This window comes from Pelodiscus sinensis, chromosome 19, assembly GCF_052426305.1.
Source record: "Pelodiscus sinensis isolate ZL-2025 chromosome 19, ASM5242630v1, whole genome shotgun sequence".
Taxonomy (NCBI): Eukaryota; Metazoa; Chordata; order Testudines; family Trionychidae; genus Pelodiscus; species Pelodiscus sinensis.
The window spans coordinates 22,470,961-22,490,215 of NC_143070.1; the positions used below are offsets into that span (position 1 = coordinate 22,470,961).

Here is a 19,255-nt window from a genome sequence, read left to right on the forward strand (position 1 = left end):
CCCCATGCAGCCCCAACCTCGTGGGAGAGGGCTCTGGCCACCCCCTTCCTTTCTCTCTCTCAGCTCCCTCCTCCTGGGGGCTGAAAGGGACTTGGATCCTGGGTCTGCCTGCCCAGCCACCTTCCCCAGTGGCAGGAGAAGAGGCTCATCTCTTGCACCCATTGACACCAATCCACTGACCTAATGACCCAAATTCTTGCTGCCTGCAGTGTCCAGATGAGACTAGTGAGTGAGTTTCTCTGTCCTCCCCTGCTGCTTAGCTGGCTGGCAGCAGGTAAGGTCACAGGAGACTATCCAAATACAGCCAGCCTTACCAGCACATAACCCAGAGCCACAGCCCTTGTGCCTGTATCTAGGGCCAGCTCTGGGTGGGCGTTAGCCAAGGCAGCAGCAACTCTCAGGAAGGGCTGGGAGGGACCAGGGCGAATCACATGAACATGATTTGCCATTTCCAAGCTGTGGTCAGAAAGGTGCTATAATGATCAAATATGGGAGTATCTTAGAAAGAGAAGAAAAGGCCCTGCCACGTATAAACACATGCCAACCCCTGGGGTTGAACCAGAAACCGTTAGAATTTCAGTCTAACTTTATCCCAGCTGAGCTACTTTCAGCAGCCCTGGCAAGCTGTTCATTCTCTGTCTGGGATGTTTGGCAGCCGGGCCGCACAAAATGGATGTCGTCATGCCCTGCCCAGGAAGGCAAGACTGGCCTTTCCACAGTGTCCCTCCCCCACAGCCCAGAGCCAAGGTTCCCTCTAAGCCAGGCCTGGGCAATACAGGCCAGTGGGCTGGATTCAGCCTATCAAGACACTCCCTACTTGCCCCCCCCCACCCCCCGCAAGCTGCTGAGAACAGGGACTGCTGGGCAGTTAAGTGTCCCTGTTCCTAGCACAATCCTATTGGCTTGTTTCTGGCCATCCGCCCTCCACTCAGGCTCTTATTCACCGACCCACGTGGCCCCTGCAGCTTGTGTGGGGACAGGGCCGACAGGCTGCCTGAGAAATGTGCTGGGCTGCTGGCCCGGAGTGAGCCAGGTGAGTCTCCCAGCCAGAGCCTGCCTCTGGCACCCCAGTCCCTCCCTTCCCTCAGCCCACTGGTACCCCATGTAAACCAAACCCTCTGCCCCTCTCCTGAACCCACACCCCTCCCAGATCCTGCACCCCAACCCCCTACCCCAGGTCACAACCCAACACCCTGCAACCATTCCTGCACCCCAGTCCTCTGCCCCAAACTCCTGTCTGCACCAACCTGCATCCCAGACCCCCACCTCCTCCACTAATAGCATGGAAAAGTACAGCCCTGGGAGTGGTTCCCCATCAAAAGTCTTTGCCCACCCCTGCTCTAAGCTGTGCAGCAGCCCAGCCCCAAAGCTGCTTAATGAGCCCTGCCCAGCCAGGGGCTCCGGACTCTGCCTACAAAGCTGCCATGTCCTCTCCAGAGCCCTTAGGCTGGCACTGGGGAGGCCTGAGTCCAGGCAGTGCCCAGCAGAGGCAGAGGGAAAGGCTCGTACTTGAGGATAGGGGTGGTGGCTGTTCTGAAAGGCTGCAGGTGCCGTTAGACCCTTTTGCCCTTCCCTGTCTCACCCCAGCGCTGAGCAACACTCAGTGTCGGTCTGAGCATCCGTCTTGCTCTGGGACGTGTCTCTGCGGCAGGAACCTGCCCAGGCGGCTCTCGCAGTGAGGCCCCTCCCTGGCAGCACCGAGCAGTGAGAGCTGAGTGAAGGGGGAGGCAGGACCAGGGGGAGAAGGCTCCATGACTGTGTGAGAGGGAGGCTCTGCCCTGGCCAGTGGGGAATCGTTGCCTCTTCAAGGGGCCCAGGCCTGGTGGGTCATTTCCCCAGGTTACTGAGTGGGGGCTGGAGCCAGTTCTGTGTTGTCTCCTTCAACAACCAAACTGAACCAATGGATCTTGCACCGACCTGACACTGTGCTGGGCTAGTGCTGTGTGTGCCACAGAGCTTCCTGCAGGGCTGCCCACATGGGAGAGGGGAGGGGCAGTTTGAATCACCCAGCTCTGCCTCTTCTGAAGGGCTTGTGAAAATGGCAGGTGCTGTTTTGGCAGTGAGGGAGAGGTGGGAAAGGGGCCCTGAGTGAACCTCTTGGGTCACAGCTGCTGTAACAATGAGGTAAGATGAATGAGTGGGCAGTGGTCATGTGAAAACTGAGGCTGGTTTCCCTGACTGGTAATCAAACCCAGGCCTTAGTAATGAAAATGCTGAATCCTAGCCACTAGACCATCAGGGAAACATAAATAAGCCTCTTTCCTTACCTACACTAGCCTTTCACAGGCCATTTTCTGTCCCCTTCAGGACGAGGCTCTGTTTTCCTTTGTGCAGAGGGGACAAGAACAGAAACCAAACAGAACATCAGAACTGCCAGACTGGGTCATGCCAGTCGTCCAACTAGCCCAGGATCCTGTCTCACGACAGCAGCCGATTCCATTGCCCAGTGGGAATCCTCAGAAAAGACAGTTGTTAAGTGACCCCTCCTGTCGCTCATTTCCAGCTTCTAGAATATACCAGCTAGGGACACCTGCCCTGTCCATCCTGGTTAAATGCCATTGATTGACCTTTCCTGCATTAAATTATCCAGTTCTGTTTTGCACCTTCTTGTAGACTTCACCTTCACAACATCTTCTGGCCAGGAGTTACACTGGGTGCAAAAATGATTCGTTCTGGTTTTATTTTTAATTTGGTTACTTACCAGTTTCATTCTCTCACCCGGGATCTCGAGTAAAAGAAAAAAAATTCTTAGCTTTCTGCCCCCCTGTCATCATTTCATAAAACTCTGTCCCATTGCCCCTGAGTCGTCCCTTTCCCAAGCTGAGAAGAAGAAGTTCCATGAACTCCTGGGAGTTGCTGTTCCAAAGAAGAGGCATTTCCCGTGGAAAAGATGGCCAAGCCCAATCCCCTACACAGAGTCCCAGAAAATATCAATGGACTCTGGGAACTTGTAAAGCTCCCCCTCGGGCAGTGCTACGGAATGGATCTGGCTGGCCATCGGGCTGACTAACCCATCAACAGATGAGTCCCCGTGGGACTTCTCAGCCCAAGTGCAGGGACTGTGGAGTCTCCCGCTCCCAGCCCAGTGGCAGAGGGGCAGCACCCCGAGGAGGCAGGTCCTGAGGCAGTGGAGACCTTTGAAGGGAATGGAGATGTAAGGTCAGAAGGAAGGAGAACAAGTCACCTCTTCTCAGGTGAGATGTGGTAGGAAACTACCAGATCCGGTGCAAGCCGAGCTCCAAGGTCTGGTTCCTGCCCTGGTGGATCCTTGCAGGGCCTGGCTTAAGAAGCGCCAAGGAGCCGTGTGAAGCCAGGAGAAAGGGTGCAGAAGGAACATGGATGAAGGAGCAGAGTGGGGGAGCAGGAACAAGGGAAGGTGTAAAAGGAAGTGGGGGGTTCTGCATGGGAAGAAAGCAAGGGGAACGGGGTGGCTGGGGTCTGGGGATGAGGCGGGACATTATGTGGCTTTATGTCCCCTTGCATCAAAGGCAACAGCCACGCTGCCCCAAAGGTGCGCAGCTACAGCAGTGGCACTTCCAGGGTTGGCACTGGACTGTGTGGCAGGAACCACCTGGTCTCAGGCAAGGCATCACTGAGAAGTCTCAGCCCCAGTCCTGCCTCCTCCAATCTCAGCCTAACCTGTTTAGCTGTCTCCCACATGCTCCTGAAAGCCAGCACACGTGCAGCCCAGCCCTGTACCACAGGGCCGACGCTGGCACTGCCGTGTGGGCACCCAGGGGAAACCGCAATAAGAGGACACTCTGTGTCTCTGAACCAGGGACCTTTTGCTTGTTAGATAAATGTGATAACCACTACACCACAGAAACAACAGTAACAGTAATGAGCTTTTTAAGGGGGCACTTGTTACACCCCCAGAGCAACCATGAGTTTGCATCCAGTGTTGGGAACGGAGCAGGAAACAAGGCTTTTGTGTGACCTCACATCTCAGGTGGGAGGGACCCTCACTGACCCCAGAGTGTGACTGGTCCTAACAAGGAATTTGCCCTGAAAGCAGCAGAGCTGGGGCAGGACAAGGAGTCCTGGGAGATGAAGCAGCTGGAGGGAGCCAGGAGAGCAGAGACCAGCCTGAGAGCTGAGAATCAGAGATGCCCACTCCACTTTCACCCCACAGGTCCCATGGTGTAAAGGGCAGCACTCAGGACTCTGAATCCTGCCATCTGAGTTTAAATCTCAGTGGGACTTGCTGGGGCTCAGCTGATTGTTACAAGGTTCGGGTGCTTTGGGTTCCATGCACTGAGGTTCAACAAAGAGAGTTTTGTTCCTCTTGCTGGGTGTCTGATGCCCCCTGGAGCTCCATCTCCAGCCTGAGCAGGCGGGTGGGAAGGGCTTAATGCCATCACAGCTGCAGGGCAGGTCACCCACCTGGCCCCTGAGCTCAGCCTGTGCTGGAGGCAGCCAGACAGTGTGAGCCGGGGAGAGGGAGAAGGGTCCCGAGTCCTGGCTCCCAGCCACGCACCTTGGCACAAAGACCAATTGCCCCTGCACAAAGTGCATTGTGGGAATAAGAGTTGGGGCAGCAGGAAAGGGTATGGCCCCTCAGCACCAGGGCACAGGCAGGAGAAGATGGAAGTGAATCCTGCTACCTGTGCCATGGCCTGGCCCAGGAGGGCTTGGGTCTAGCAACTTTTCACCCCGGCTTTGTGGGAGGCCGAGTAGGAAGGGGCCTCTGGAGTAGGGGACCACTCGTTCCTGCAGAAAATGAAACAGGCTGAGCATTTTGCAGAGAACAGGCCAGAGCCCTTCTCCTGTCCCTGGAGAGATGGAAATGGGGCCGTTCCGTGTGGGGAAAGAAGTGGGTGTGTTGGGAGTGGGGTTTGAGTTCAAACCCCTCCACAGACCAGAACCTCACATTAGGGACAAGAAAGAGCTTTGAGTCAGGGAGTGGAGAACACTTGGCTCCTGTTATGCTATACTGGGATATTAGGAAGACTAGCTAGCTCAGTTGGTAGAGCATGAGACTCTTAATTTCAGGGTCATGGGTTCAAGCCCTGTGCTGGGCGGTGCCCTTCCTTAACTCACATTCTCAGCTTACAAGCAATTGGCTCTCAGTTTTCACCAGGGTTTTAGAAAGAAAAAGTCTAGTCCTGGGGTCCAGCTTCAGTAGAAGCAGAGAGAGAACCAACAGCAATTTCCATCTTCTGAGGAGAAGGGAAGAGGATTTTCTTCTCCTCAGTTCTAGCCACATCAGCCCAGGGAGGAGAAAAAATAACCCTTCCCCCGTCAGCTTCTGTAGCTTCACCTCCTTCCACAGCAGCTCCAGCTTTGAGCTACAAATCTCAAGGGGCTGGTGAGGAAATGAGGAGCTGGCAGCTCCGGTTAGTGGCTTCCGTGAGAGCAAAAGGTGGAGTGTTCACAAGGTTCATTCTCCTCCCCTGCAGAGCAGGGTGTTAGAAAGAGCTAGGAACAGAACACTCAGCCAAGTTCCATCCCCTGAAGTGTGATTCTGTGCTGTAGTGGTTCTCCTGTTTCCCTAATGTGCAAAAGGTCCATGGTTCAAAGCCAGGTGGAAACACAGGGTCTTCTCTTATTTCTGCTCCCCTGGGTGCCCGGGTAAGTGCAGCTCCTCCTGCCCGAGATGAGCCCAACTCCTATGCAACAGAGGGGGGTGACATCAGCTGAGGGTGCCAGCGTGGGGAAGCCAGATGGGTCAGGCCAGGCACCTGATGGACACTTGTGTTTTAGCCTCCCATGTTCTCAGAAGCAGGTGTATGGGGCCAGTTCCTCCTGCTACTTCCCTAAGGTGACTTGCCCAAGGAGGAAGTAAGGCAGGAAGGGAACAGAGGAGGGAGGCCAAGCTGAGGAGGGCAGGACAAAAGCTCAACGTCTCAGTGGGACTCAGTAGGGTGAGTAGAGACCTCCCCCCTGCCTTGTTCTGCCAAAGCCTGTGGGGTGGGGCTGGCTGTGGGGAGGCAGAGCCCTGTGTCTGTCTCAGGGCGTCCCAGGGAGGCTCCTTGCAGCCCAGGAGAAGAAGGGGGCTCTGGGTGGAAGAAAAACAAGCAAAGCTGGTCCCAGGGGGCCTGGGCCAGGGCTCCAGTTTGGCCCAGCTGAGTGTCAGGTGCCTTGTGTAGGTCCCATGGTCTAAGAGGTAGCACTAAGGACTCTGAGTCAACTCTCTATCTATGCTGCACCTAAACTTGAAATAAGATGTTACATCAGGGCTCTCTCTACACTACAGAGACAACGCTTTAGTCCAGAGAACACATCTGCTGAATTTTTTTCGGAAGAGCAGACATGCCTTTTTGGTGCCTCTGTGAACCTCATTTTATGAAGAAGGGATGTTACAAAAAAAGGTTTTTTCCCCCACATTTGGCCCGGTTGGAAAAGCTTCTTCCAGAAAAAGCTATGCAAACTAGGGTTCACAATTTGCCTAGCTTTTTCAGAAGAACAGTGTGTGTAGACATAGCTTGAGTGATGCACAGCACTGGTAGGAGACATGGGGGGACAAAAGGGTCTGTGGGCACATGCAGCCTTTCAGAGCAGCCCTTGACCCCACCCTTGCTGGGGTCTCCTGGGACCTGTCTGGACTAAAGCCCATCCTGGTGTCAGCCTAAGGATTTCCTGTTCTGTAATAGCTACTCTGGAAATGGGGAAGCACCTAAAGTGACTCTGGTGGGATTTGAACCCACAAGCTTGGAATGATTGACCTAGCTCAGAGTGAGCACCAAAGCTTAGAAAACCACACACACTTTCCATTGTGCCACAGAGCCTCATAGACTACTACTTTTGTTGTCTCTGATATCTGCTTTTCAGCCTGGCAATTGCTGGGGGAAAAGAAAGGGGAGCCAGGTCTGTCTCTTTTGGGAGAGCAGGTAGGGAGAGGGAGGGGCCACTGAGCCCCCTGACAGTGAAAACAATTGGGCTATGTGTAAGCGGGGGAATGATCCCGCTATTGTGGGGAACTTTCCTGGCTTCTATACACCCCGGTGAAATGAACCAGCGAAAGGATCTGAGTCCCCGCTCCCACTTCCTTTACCCCACGGCTCCCTGATCCTGAGGGCTCCCCCTCCACTCTCCGGAGTAGCAGAGCCCAGGTTTCCTGGGGCTTAATCCCTGACCTTGTAGTCACTAGGGGCAGGAGTTAGGGTGTCCCCACTCCGAGGTGCTCTCTTTACACTGCAGGCCTTCTTGGCCCAGTGATCACTTCATAAGGTTCAAAGCAAATACAATTTATTAAACAATAACTGATTAAAGAGAAAAGAATAAGACAAAATGAGAATGGTTAAATGAGAACACCCAGCCCTGCTCTGTAGCACAGGGACATCAAAACAGCAGTCTGCAGGGTGTAAGGACAGTCCACAGTCTCTTTCTTAGAGGCCCTGGATATGCTGCAGGGGGGGCTACAGGCTGGACATGCTAGCTCTGGTAGTGACCACACAGTCTCAAGCTCGAAGTGGCCAGACCCCTCTCCCAGTCCAGAGCCTTTCCCCACACTTTGCTTGTCCCAGGTGCTCACCACATCCAGCTGCAGGCTGTGCTGCTTGGCCAGTTCCAGCTCCTTGTGTTGCTTCTCTGTTCCTTTTGGCTCTCTGAGCACTGCCAGTCTGCTGCTCAACACAGGGTCTGCTCTCCTTGAGTTGTGTACGCCTGGCTCTGCTGCTGCAAAAACTGCCCCTCAGCACAGCTTGCTCCTCTTAGCAGTCTCTCAGCTCTCTGTTTTTGCAGGACTTCTTCACACAGCTTGTACTCCTATTTCAGCTCTCTGTCTTTGCAGGACCTCTTCTGCACACAGCTTGTTTGTTCAGAGAGAGAGCCAGAACAATCCCAGCTCACAGGGAGGACGGGGCCTGGCCTCTCCCCTTCCTCACTGGCCTGTCCAACCTGTCAATCAGGCTGAGCTGGAGTGTTGGCTGCTTTCCATTGTCTCTGGGGTCAATCAGTCTCATGAACTCTTCCCCTTCAGATACTGAAGCAAAATGCAGGACAATGTAGCACTTTAAAGACTAACAAGATGGTTTATTAGATGATGAGCTTTCGTGGGCCAGACCCACTTCCTCAGATCAAATAGTGGAAGAAAATAGTCACAACCATATATACCAAAGGATACAATTAAAAAAAATGAACAAACACTTGAATTATCTTACACATTATCAAGATAGCTTTCCCAATTATCACCTCTAACACCATTAACTCACAAACATCCCACTCTCCCCACCTCTAATATCGTCAATTCACAGACACTTACCTTCCTTCCTCCCCCCCCCATCCCCCTCCTGTTCTGAAATGTGATTTGTCCTTTTCATATGTGTTCATTTTTTTAATTGTATCCTTTGGTATATATGGTTGTGACTATTTTCTTCCACTATTTGATCTGAGGAAGTGGGTCTGGCCCACGAAAGTTCGTCATCTAATAAACCATCTTGTTAGTCTTTAAAGTGCTACATTGTCCTGCATTTTGCTTCAGCTACCCCAGACTAACACGGCTACATTTCTATCACTATCCTTCAGATACTGTGAGCTGGCAAACCAGAAACTCCCACAGAGTTTTAGTAAGGGGTAACAGTGCCCTTACATATGTCTACACAGAAAGGCTCTTGCAGCTTAGATGAGGTGGTTAAGGTGGTGGATTGCTAATCCATTGTGCTCTGCGTGCCTGGGTTTGAATCCCATCCTTATAGGGTATTTGCAGCCCTTCCTCTTGCTTCACCCAGATCACTCTTCAGTTCAGTGCCAGCCCTTCCTGTAACCCTGCCTGCCCCAGCCCTTCCCACTGCAGCCTGGGGAAAGGGGAAATCTCCACAGAGACACTCCTAGATGGCACCCTCAATCCCTTCTGCCCTCAAGGGGAAACCTCACAAAGGAGATTCCAGGCAGCCAGGCCAGGGGGGTTCTCTGAGATGCCCCAGCCATGCATCCTGTCCCACCTGGCTGTTGCCATGGACCCTCTGTGAGGTCACTGCCTCCCTACCAATGAGCTGAGGTGCTGCACAAGGCCCTTGTGATGTCACTGCTGCCTTGCAGGCTCATGTCCTGCCCCTGGCCAGCCCCTTGGCATGTGTGAGCTCCTCTCCCTCTTCCCCCGTCACTCAGGGCTGGTTCTGGGGCTCACACAGGGAACATCAGAGGCTGCTCACGGTGCCACATGCCCCCAAGGTCACCTTTTAAATGTCAGGGAAAGCCAGGGTCTATCCCATCCCTTCCGCAAGACCCCACCCCTTTGCTGAGCCCCTGTCCTCCCCAAACTTTTCCATGGACTCTTGGTTACTAATGGACACTCGCCACTAATGACACAATTACACCCCAGCCATTTTGCTAGGGCTGCAACTGGGGAGAAAAGTTTAATTTAAATCATTAAATGATTAAGCGTTTGAACTGTCTTATGTTAGTTGATCAAACTTCATTTTAAATAAAGGAAAACATTACGGCCAGCACAAAAGGTTTTGGTGCCACACCCCTAGAGACTCTGGAACAAAGAAGACACGTGAGAAGAACCCAACTTTCTTCCTTTTGCTGTGACATGGATGGATCTAGCTCAGGTTTCACCCAGGGGGTCTGTCTGCATGTGAAGTACCTGTGACAGCCCCTGTGCTCCTCTGCCCCTCATCAGCAATGCCACCTACTTGGGGGAGAAGTTGCCCTGAGACTTGCAGAAGGGACAACTTGGACGAACTAATGTTGTTTAGGTACCTTTGATAGCTCAGCTGGCAGAGCAGAGGGCTGTAGAGTGTGCTTAGCAAATGATCCTTAGGTTGCTGGCTCAGCTTGAAGGAGCCTTTCTCTTCCCTCCAGTGTGGCCTTAGCAGAAAGCAACCAAGGTGGTTATCTTGGATCTGTGTCTTCAGAGCCCTCCACTTCAATTGACAAAATGATTGTGGGTACGAGCTGCCAATCACATTTCTTGGGCTGCGTAGGTTCTGTCCACACACAAAAGTTCTTTTGGAACAATGGCCATTATTCCACAACAACAATGCAAGAGACTACACAGCAATTCCATTATTTTGAAATAATTCTGAAGTAACAGACGGCTTATTCCGACTTCTGCAAACCTCATTCTATGAAGAATAACACCTGTTCCAGATTAGCTATTTCAAAATAAGGCCTGTGTAGATGCGCCACTGCTGCTAGTTTGAACTAGCCCCTCCCCAGGGTCATTCTGAGTTATTCTTCCTGGGGCTCTAAATCGAGGTAGCTCGTCTACACTGGGGAGCCTGCCTCAGACTATTCTGAGGTTTCCCTGCAGTGTAGACGTGCTAGTTAGAAATAAGCTATTTTGGAATCACTATTCAAGACCAGCTTATTCCAAAATAAATGTGCTGTGTAGTCATAGCCAGAGGGATGAAGCAGCAGGAGGGAAGCCTGAAGTGCAGAGGTCAGCTAGAAAACTGAGTATCCCAGGTACCCACACACACTGAGCCACATTGGTCCCATGGTGTGAGGGGCAGCAATCAGGACTTTGAAACCTGCAATCTGAGTTCCAATATCAGTGGGACCTCCTGGCGTGGGCTTGTTGTTGTGAGGTTTTTCACACTGCATGTCTATGTCTACACTGAAATCTTTTTGCACAAAAATGGCCATTTTTGTGCAAAAACTAGCAGAGTGTTTACCCTGTATATGCAATCTTGCACAAGAAAATGTACAGTAAACCATTGGAAAAGATGGCTTCTTGTGCAAGAGTTATTCCTCTCCCCATAACGAATAAGCCCTCTTGCACAAAAAGGCAGTGTGCATAGGCAAGAGGGATTTCTTGTGCCAGAAACCCCTATGGCTAGAGCTTTCATGCACAAGAGAGTGTCCACAATTCTCTTTATAAGAAGATACACCATCTCATAGACCTGGAAGGAGCCTTGAGAGGTCAGATAGTTCTGTCCTTGCGCTTAAGGAAGCTCCAAGAACCATCCTTGACAGATATGCCCCAGATACCTAAATGGTTACCTCAAGAATTAAACTCATAACCCTGGACTTAACAAACTAACATTCAAACAACTGAGCTAACCTGCCTTGCTTTTAGGGCTAAAGCATATAGCAGTGTGGATGTGCTCTTGCACAAGAACTCTTGCCCAAAACAGTTCTTGGGCAAGAAGCCTGCAGTGTAGATGGAGCCTAAAGTTTTTCATATTTTTTGTTTTAAAAATAGTTCAAACAATTGTTCAATGTGCCCCAGGCCTGGAATTGTGCTGCAGCCACCTCCCTCGCAACGGTCGCTGGCTCCATGTGCATTGGCCTTCTGTCTGGGTGCTGGCAGGGGGGTGAGAGGTGGTGAGTACCGATGGGTAACAGGTGCCAAGGCACATACAGAGACGCCAGTGCCTGCATCTCTGCAGGTGACTTCACTTTGCACACCTCAGCTTTTAGCAAACACTCTCCTCCTATCTGCGCCTAACACCAGTGTTACTGTCTGCTCCTGAGGGGTCCTGTCTGGGGAAAAATGGCAATTCCAGGGGACACTTGCCCAGTGTTGAAACATCTCACAGATAACATGGTAAAGAGGAAGCCAAAGAGACTCTACATTGTGGGGAAAATCAAATAACTCCAATTGTGTCTAAGGGGGGACTGTGCAGAAATCATAACTTTCTAAAAGAAAACTGCTGTAAGGGTTAAAAAGTTTTCCAGGCCTCTCTCCCTGTAACACAGAGAAATCAAATTAGCTCTAATCAAGACCCTTACAATGCCTCCTATCTCAAGTTCATGGATACTCCTAGTCTGTCACAATTTGCCATGTAAACCCTTATCTTTGTCACAGTTTGCCTTGTAGACTTCTCCACTCCACATTCTCATATGGCTTTGTTCTGTAAAACTTACTTCTAGCACTCCTGGGGTGAACAGAAGTCTCAGAGTGCTTCTGCTGAGACTTTGATATGTTAAAGAAAAACAATCCACAACTGAGCTGTCTGAACATACTGTATAAAGAATCCCTGAATCTGTCTGTCAGGGCTGCTTCACTCTCGGTGTGACAGCCTGCATGCATGCATCATAAAGTTTTCTCTTCTAGGTTTCTCTCCTGCCTCACTGATTTGATTTGACCTCCAGCCTCAAACCCTTCTGGGGGCTCTGTACCCCAGGGGAGCGAGATTTCCCCCTCAACATCTACCAGGAAACATCACAACTGTCAATCCAGATGGGACTTGAATCCACAATCCCTGGCCAAAGGAGCCAATGCTTTTTCCATTAGGCCACTGGGGCACACCAAGGATGACAAAGAGACAAAAATTCCCTCTTCCAAATGCACATTCCTTAATTTTAGGTGCCAGATTCAAGCCCTTGGAAGGAGCCAGAAACACAGGAAGGGCTGATCACAGCCCTCTGAAAACCAGCTCTCAGGAGGCACCTCCAGCTGCTCCCAAAGCATGGGTCACCTCACACTAGCTATGGGCGAAACTGAACACCTGGACATTTCGTCTCCCTCCCAAAGCCAGGGGCTTGTTCCCACAGCCGCAGCCTCAGCAGGGAGCCACACTGGTGCTCACTGCTCGTGGGGAAGGGAGCGGGTCCCACAGGATCGGGCTGGCGGGGAATGGGCAGTTGTCACTGAAGGGGAAGGATAAAACACATCCACGTTGCCAAGGGCAGGGAGAGTGGCTGGGGCTGTGCTGGTGGCACCGTGGGACGGCCCTGGGGGAGCTCTGCAATGTGACCCTGGCTCCCAAGGCAGCAAGTGCATAATCCCCCTTGGTGAGCACGAGAGGCTCCAGCCAGGCTGGTCTGAATCCGTCTGATGGGCTGGACGACCCCAGTGCTGGAGTGTCAGAGCCCCTGTCAACTGGCCTGTGTTTGTCCCCTCCCCACCAGGAAGGGCAGGGCCCATGCTCCCAGCAGGGAGTTACAGGCATGTCTCTCGCACCCAGAGCACTGGGACGACCATGGAGCAGGACTCACTGGCCAGTGTGTGGTACCCAGGGACTTACAGTGGGAGTCAGAGCCCTGCCTGGCCAGTGCCAGTCACCTCTGCACCTGCTCCAGGCTTCTGGTTTCCTTCTCCCTAACGAGCCTCTGCAATCAGCCTTTTCCTGAACCAGCAGTTCCATGGATGGCCAGGGGAGGCCTCTTCTGTGTCCTAGAAGGACATAGGAAAATGTGAGCAAAGGCCACAGCAAGGCACCACTGGGAGTTGAACCCAGGATCTTCTGTTTATGAAAAAGTTGCTTTAGCCAACTAAGCCATAGTGCTCTCTACAGGCCAGTACCTAAAACTGTTCTATTCTATGGTCCCAGACAACACCTTTGCCTCCCAAAGTGCAGCCATTTCCCTCCAGCCCTGGCAGTGTCTGGCTCCCCGGGTACAGAAAGCTACAGCTCAGTGGGCAGAGGCTCTAACATGCACGTTTCCCCCAGCCACTGGGACTGTAGAGTTGGCCTTGAGATTTAGCATTGCTGGGGGGGGAGGGGAAGTGCAGCAAACACTGATCGTCTGGATGGTAAGCCCCTGGGTCTCACAGTTTGGCGTGGGGGCCCGGCCTCCTTTAGGTTGGTTCCTTCCTGAGGGCACAGAATTAAGAGAGAATTCCTTTGCCCTGTAGCAATCTGAGTTGGCCAGAGAGCAAGTAACAAATTTTTTGTTCACATATAAATACAGGAGACAGTTTTCCCATAGTAATGATGGCCAAGTGGTTAAACAGTTGGCTTAGAAATCTAAAAGTGTTTCCCTGCACAGGCTCAAATCCTGCTCACAGTGAAGCCTGTGTTTTGGTCACACTCCTAACAATGGCTACAAGCTTGGCTACCAGCTGTTTGCACATCTGGACCCAGAAATATCCTGAGCCTTGTTTCTGTTAGCCAGTTTCTTTTCAGCTCACTGCAAACTGCCTCCCGGCTGTAGGTGAGGCTGAGTGTGTATGAAACCAGCGGTGCCTGACCAATGTGTCTGCTTTTCCTACCATCCCTCAATATGTACCTGCAATCGGCTTCTTTCAGTTGAACTTGGCTTTGGCCCCACAGCAGGAAGCCAAAGGGAGCAAAGAGCAGAAGTGCAGGATGCTGGTGGGGTGCCCTCTGGGTTTGATTTAGTAAGTCTTAGTTTGACTGGCTGAATTAAGTTCCAGAAGATTGATCACACCGATTCCTCTCCAGCTGGACGTGGTTCTTGTTCTTCTGTACAGATCTCAGCCTTGGTCAACTGATGGGAATAGAAACCAGACACCCAGCAGGTTTGAACTGGTTTCAGTTGAGGGACCCGTCTGCCTGGTTTATGTGCATTGGCACAAGAACACACGAGGGGTTTGCTGACATTTTAAGAATCCCTATACAATAGAAATCCATGATTGACACACCCGGAGGTGCAAATGTTTCACTTAGGATAATCAACTTTTGGCCACGCAGAGTGTCCAGAAGCCACTTCCCTGTTTGCAGCTCTCGAACTTAGCCCAAGAGTCGAGAAGCTGCACTCTTCCACCCAAAAACCTCTGGCCTCATCTCTCCCCAGCTTCTTCTTGACCCCTCAGTCGAGTCCTTTCTCAGGAGGAGCTTCTAGGAACCGGCATTCCAGGCTGCAGGGTGGGTCTGGGTTCCCACAACCTTAGGATCAATGTGAGACATGATCCCAGGCAGGGGCGGCCCGTGAGCCTAGGCAGCTGCCTAGGGCGCCGCTGGCCCAGGCACACGTGATGATGTCATGGCCATTACTGGCCATGCAGGCAGGGGCACCGCAATCAGCTCCCTGCCTAGGGTACCAGCTGCTGCAGTCGGCCTCAGGCCACTCCTGATCCAGGGGAACCATCTCCTGGAGCTTCTCCCTGCCCCATGGAGCTCAGGGCAGGGGGATACAGGGCTGGTGTCTGTGAGGTGCCAATGTGTGTAATACACGGCAACATTTCTCCTTCTTCTGCTGGAAAGGGAGCCAGATCATTCCCATGAGGCCACTTGCAGAAGGGGCAGGGTCCGGAGAGGTGAAGCAGTCAATTGGAGCAAGCAAGGAGACTAGCGTGTCAACTAGCTGAGAGCCTCAGGCACAGAACAGAACATTGACTCTGGCAAGCTGAGTTCAAATCTCAGTGAGACCTTATGGTGAGATCTTGGTTTGTGCAAATCCATCAGAATTGATCTTGCCCCACTTGTTCAATTCCACTTTGTGCTTCTTGACTTTTTCAATCTAAGGACTTTGAAGAAGCATCTAACAGAGTTGCTCCAGTGGCACAATGGGTCAGTGCACAGTACTTATATGACAGTACTTGTAGGAAACATGCTGAGGCTGTGAGTTCAAACCTCACCTGGAGCAGTGGTTTTTAGTCCCTGCTGGGCTGGCCCTTCCAGTGAATGCTGGGATTCCAGCTCAGAGGAGAAGGGATCAGTGAAAATTCCCCCTCACATATTATGGCCTCTTCAGAGTGAATGCGGGGTGGCCAGAATTCGAGGCACTTAGTGAACCTCAGAACAAGGAAGCCAAAAAGCATGGAGCATGAGGACCTCCCAGCAACCACCCCAGGACCTGCAGGTTCTACTGAAACTTGAACTCAGATGACAAGACTCAGAGTCATTAGTGCTGCTCCTTACACCATGGAACCTAGACATTGGGGATGGCGTAGACACCTGGGACACTTAGGTCTCAGACTGGCCTCTGCACTCCTGGCTTCCCTACAGCTGCTTCATTTCTCAGGACTCTCTGGCTATGTCTACACAGCATATTTATTTTGGAATAAGCTCTTCTGGAATAGTTATTCCAAAATAGGACATCTACACTGCAGGGAAACCTCAAAATGAGTCCAAGGAGGCTTCCCTAATGTAGACGTGCTACCTTGATTTAGAGCCCCAAGTTGAATAACTTACAATGGCCCTGGGAAGGGGCTATTTTGAAATAGCAGAAGTAGAGCATCTACACAGGCCTCATTTTGAAATAGCTATTTTAGAATAGGCATTATTCTTTGTACAGTGAGGTTTACAGAAGTCGGAATTAGCCGTCCGTTATTTCAGAGTTATTTCAAAATAACAGAATTGCTGTGTAGATGCTCACATTGTTATTTTGGAATAACGGCCATTGTTCCAAAAGAACTTTTCTGTGTGGACAGAACCTCTGTCCTGCCCCAGCTCTGCTGCTTTCATAACAAACTCCTTGTTAGGACCAGTCACAATCTGGGGTCACTGAGGGTCTGTCCCACCAGAGATGTGTGTTCTACAAAAGCCACTTGTTCCTTACCCACTTCTCAATACTGGCTGCAGACACTTGTTTTGCATGGGGGTGTAGCTCAGTGGCAGAGTGTTTGACTGCAGATCACACGGTTCTTGGTTTAAATCCAAGTGCCTTCTGTGAGAGTGTCTATTTCCGTGGTCCCCAACACGGTGCCCGTGCTAGCATTTTAATACTACGCACATTCACCCATTTAAAGCAGGGTCGGCAGCCTGGGGCTCGCAAGAGAGTCTGACGCGGTGCTTCGGAGGCTCGAGCCCCGCCCCCACCGCAGCAGGCAGTCCGCGCAGGTGCTTCAGCAGCTGGAGCAAATCCCAGGCTGGTCTGGTCCGGCCGTGAGGCAGCAACAGCCCCCCTCCCCTCACTCGCAAAACAGCTGTGGCGGGGCCCTTTGTGATGCAGGAGCTGTGAGCCGGCAAGGGAGGGTCCCTTATGGCTGCTTCCGCCCCCCCCCCCCCCCCGCACAAGCCCATTGGCTGGACCTGGACAATGGCAGCTGCGGGAACCTACCAATCCCCAAGCACATGGCCAGGCAGCTCCTGTGGAAGAAACTGGAGAGCATTGTGTATCTGGCTGGTAAGTGTCCATCCCCCCCCCCCCCAGCTACTCCCACTCTGACAACTTACCCACAGAACTCTCCTCCCAGACCCTGCACCCCAATCCCCTGCCCTGAAGTGCAATCCGAATCCCTGGCCTGACTCCCTCCCCACCAGTAAAATACCTGGTATTTTCAGTTTCTCATCTGGAAAGCCACTTGGGACATTCTTCCCCTGCCATGTGGAAGGGAGTGTGAGATTTAAAGGTGCCATGATTTTTTTTTTTGGGGGGGGGGGAGAGGGTGCTTTTTTTGCTCAACATTTGGACATCCCCCCCTTTTTTATTAATGCAGAATTTTGTTTAAAAATGAATTACAATATAATTAAAATAAAAATTATCCAACTTCTATCAAATTTACCCAATTCACATTTAATATGAAAATAGCCTTCAATTTCACATTTGACACCTTTTTTCTAATTTTTCTCCAAAGGGGAGCCCGCGAAACTGTGATGCCCTGGCCCGCAAAACTTTCATCTGCCCCTTACTGATACTGCTGTTTTATCGTGCTTTGCGATTTATTATTTTTATAACATTTTGCCCAAAATGAGTGGTTCAAATAAAAGACAGCGTACGTATTATTTCAATGCAGAGTGGGAAGAAACCTATCGTTTTATTGACAATAAAGGGAAATGTGTTTGCTTATTGTGCGGTGGTACTGTTGCAGTGCCAAAAAAACATAATGTTGAATGCCATTTCCAAACTAATCACAGCTCTTTTGACATTAGCCATCCACCTAAATCTGAATTGAGAAAGAAGAAAATTAATCAACTCAAATCAAACCTATCTGCACAGCAATCTGTTTTCACTAGATAAGTAGTAAAGTCTAAAAGTGCTACTATTGCTTCCTTTAAAATTGCTCATCTTCTCGCAAAGAAGAAAAAACCCTTTCAAGATGGAGAATTGTTGAAGGAAGCATTTTTGACTGGTGCTGATTGCCTGTTTCAAGGATTTTCTAACAAGCATGAGATTTTGTCAGCAATACAAGACTTGCAGTTATCAGACAACACAGTTACAAGGAGGATACATGCAATTTCAAACAACATGCAAACTCAGCTAAAGGATGACTTGGAAATATGTGACTGGTTTTCACTGCAGTTCGATGTGTCGACAGATATATCAGATACAGCACAGTTGGCAGTTATGGTGAGGATGGTATTTAGTGACTTCACCATAAAAGAAGAGTTACTAAAAGTATTACCTATGAAAGGGCGAACAAAGGGTGAGGACATCTATAATTTATTCAAATCATACGCAACATCAATTAGTATGCCACTACACAAGCTGTCTGCGATCACCACTGATGGGGCACCAGCAATGATGGGCTGCACCAATGGATTCATTGCACTCTGCAAGAAGGATGAATCCTTTCCAAAATGTATGTCTTATCATTGTATTATCCACCAAGAAGCTTTGCGCGTCAAAGTTCTTTCTTTTCAACATGTCATGAATGTCGTTATTAAAATAATTAACTCTATTCAAGTGAAACCTTTGCAACACCGACTTTTTAAGGCCCTGTTGGAAGATATTGATGATAAACAATCTGATCTTATCTTGCACGCAGAAGTACGATGGCTGAGCAAAGGTAAAGTTCTTGCACGTTTTTTAAGCCTAGTTGAAGAGATCAAAGAATTTCTGAAGTCCACAAATCAGAACTTCGAGCAACTAGAAGACTCCAGCTGGTTAATGGACTTGGCTTTTCTTGCTGACATAACTGACAAATTGAACATTTTAAATCTTGAGCTCCAGGGAAAAGACAAACATGTGGCTCAAATGATAGGTTCTGTAAAATCATTCAAAGCAAAACTGATCTTGTGGATGTCACATATGAAGACAAAGTCTCTTGTACATTTCCCAAGCATGAAGAAAATGGTATGTGACAGTGATTTTAACCCATCACCATTTGTTATCCATTTTCAAACACTTCTGCAACAATTTGAAAAGAGATTTCAACAGTTCACCATCATTGAGCCTGTAGTTGCCTTTCTTGTGAATCCTTTTACTTCCCAAATAGAGGTAACAGAAATGGCTACCTCAATTGCGAGTCTCGTTCAGGTAAGAACAGAAGAAGTGGAACTGGAGATTTTGGACCTTCAAAATGATATTGTTCTAAAATCCTGTGCAACAGATGAAAACTTTTGGAATCTGATTGACCAAAAAAAGTTTCCTGCCTTAAAAAATGTAGCATACAAAATAAAATCTTATTTTGGTTCCACTTATCTATGCGAAGTTCTGTTTTCAACAATGAACTTCATAAAATCAAAGTACAGATCTAGGCTTACAGATGTTCATCTTGATGACTGCTTATGAACAGGAATATCATCCTACTTACCCAACTACGAAAAATTGGCTGAAGAAATGCAGTGCCAAAAATCATACTGACTTTATTAGAAAAACCACATAAATTACTGTGGTTTTTTTCACTATTTTCCATTAGGTGCTGATGAGCGCATATGATTAATTTGTGTTTAACTTTTTTTCATATTTGTTTGTTTATTGAAAGCCAGATACAAGTGACAATACAGAGAATATTCCTACTTCAAAGTAGGAATAAGAGATCCTCCGGAAAAGGGCTTTTTTCCGGAGGATC

General features: G+C 50.0%; 1 protein-coding gene and 1 non-coding gene across 2 annotated transcripts; both read left to right on the forward strand.

Moving 5' to 3' along the window:
- The first annotated feature begins 15,071 nt into the window (after nucleotides 1-15,071).
- Nucleotides 15,072-15,165, forward strand: TRNAI-UAU (transfer RNA isoleucine (anticodon UAU)). Its single transcript has 2 exons — nucleotides 15,072-15,109; nucleotides 15,130-15,165. It is a non-coding gene; the product is annotated as a tRNA-Ile (tRNA).
- A 2,544-nt stretch (nucleotides 15,166-17,709) lies between these two features.
- On the forward strand, nucleotides 17,710-18,975 carry LOC142821480 (general transcription factor II-I repeat domain-containing protein 2A-like). Its single transcript, XM_075912480.1, has one exon. The coding sequence runs from the start codon at nucleotides 17,710-17,712 to the stop codon at nucleotides 18,973-18,975; it is 1,266 nt and encodes a 421-aa protein (XP_075768595.1).
- The last annotated feature ends 280 nt before the right edge of the window (nucleotides 18,976-19,255 follow it).

Bases quoted from the DNA above. Each gene is read 5' to 3' on its own strand.
- LOC142821480 (XM_075912480.1), top strand. From the start codon at position 17,710: ATGCAAACTCAGCTAAAGGATGACTTGGAAATATGTGACTGGTTTTCA.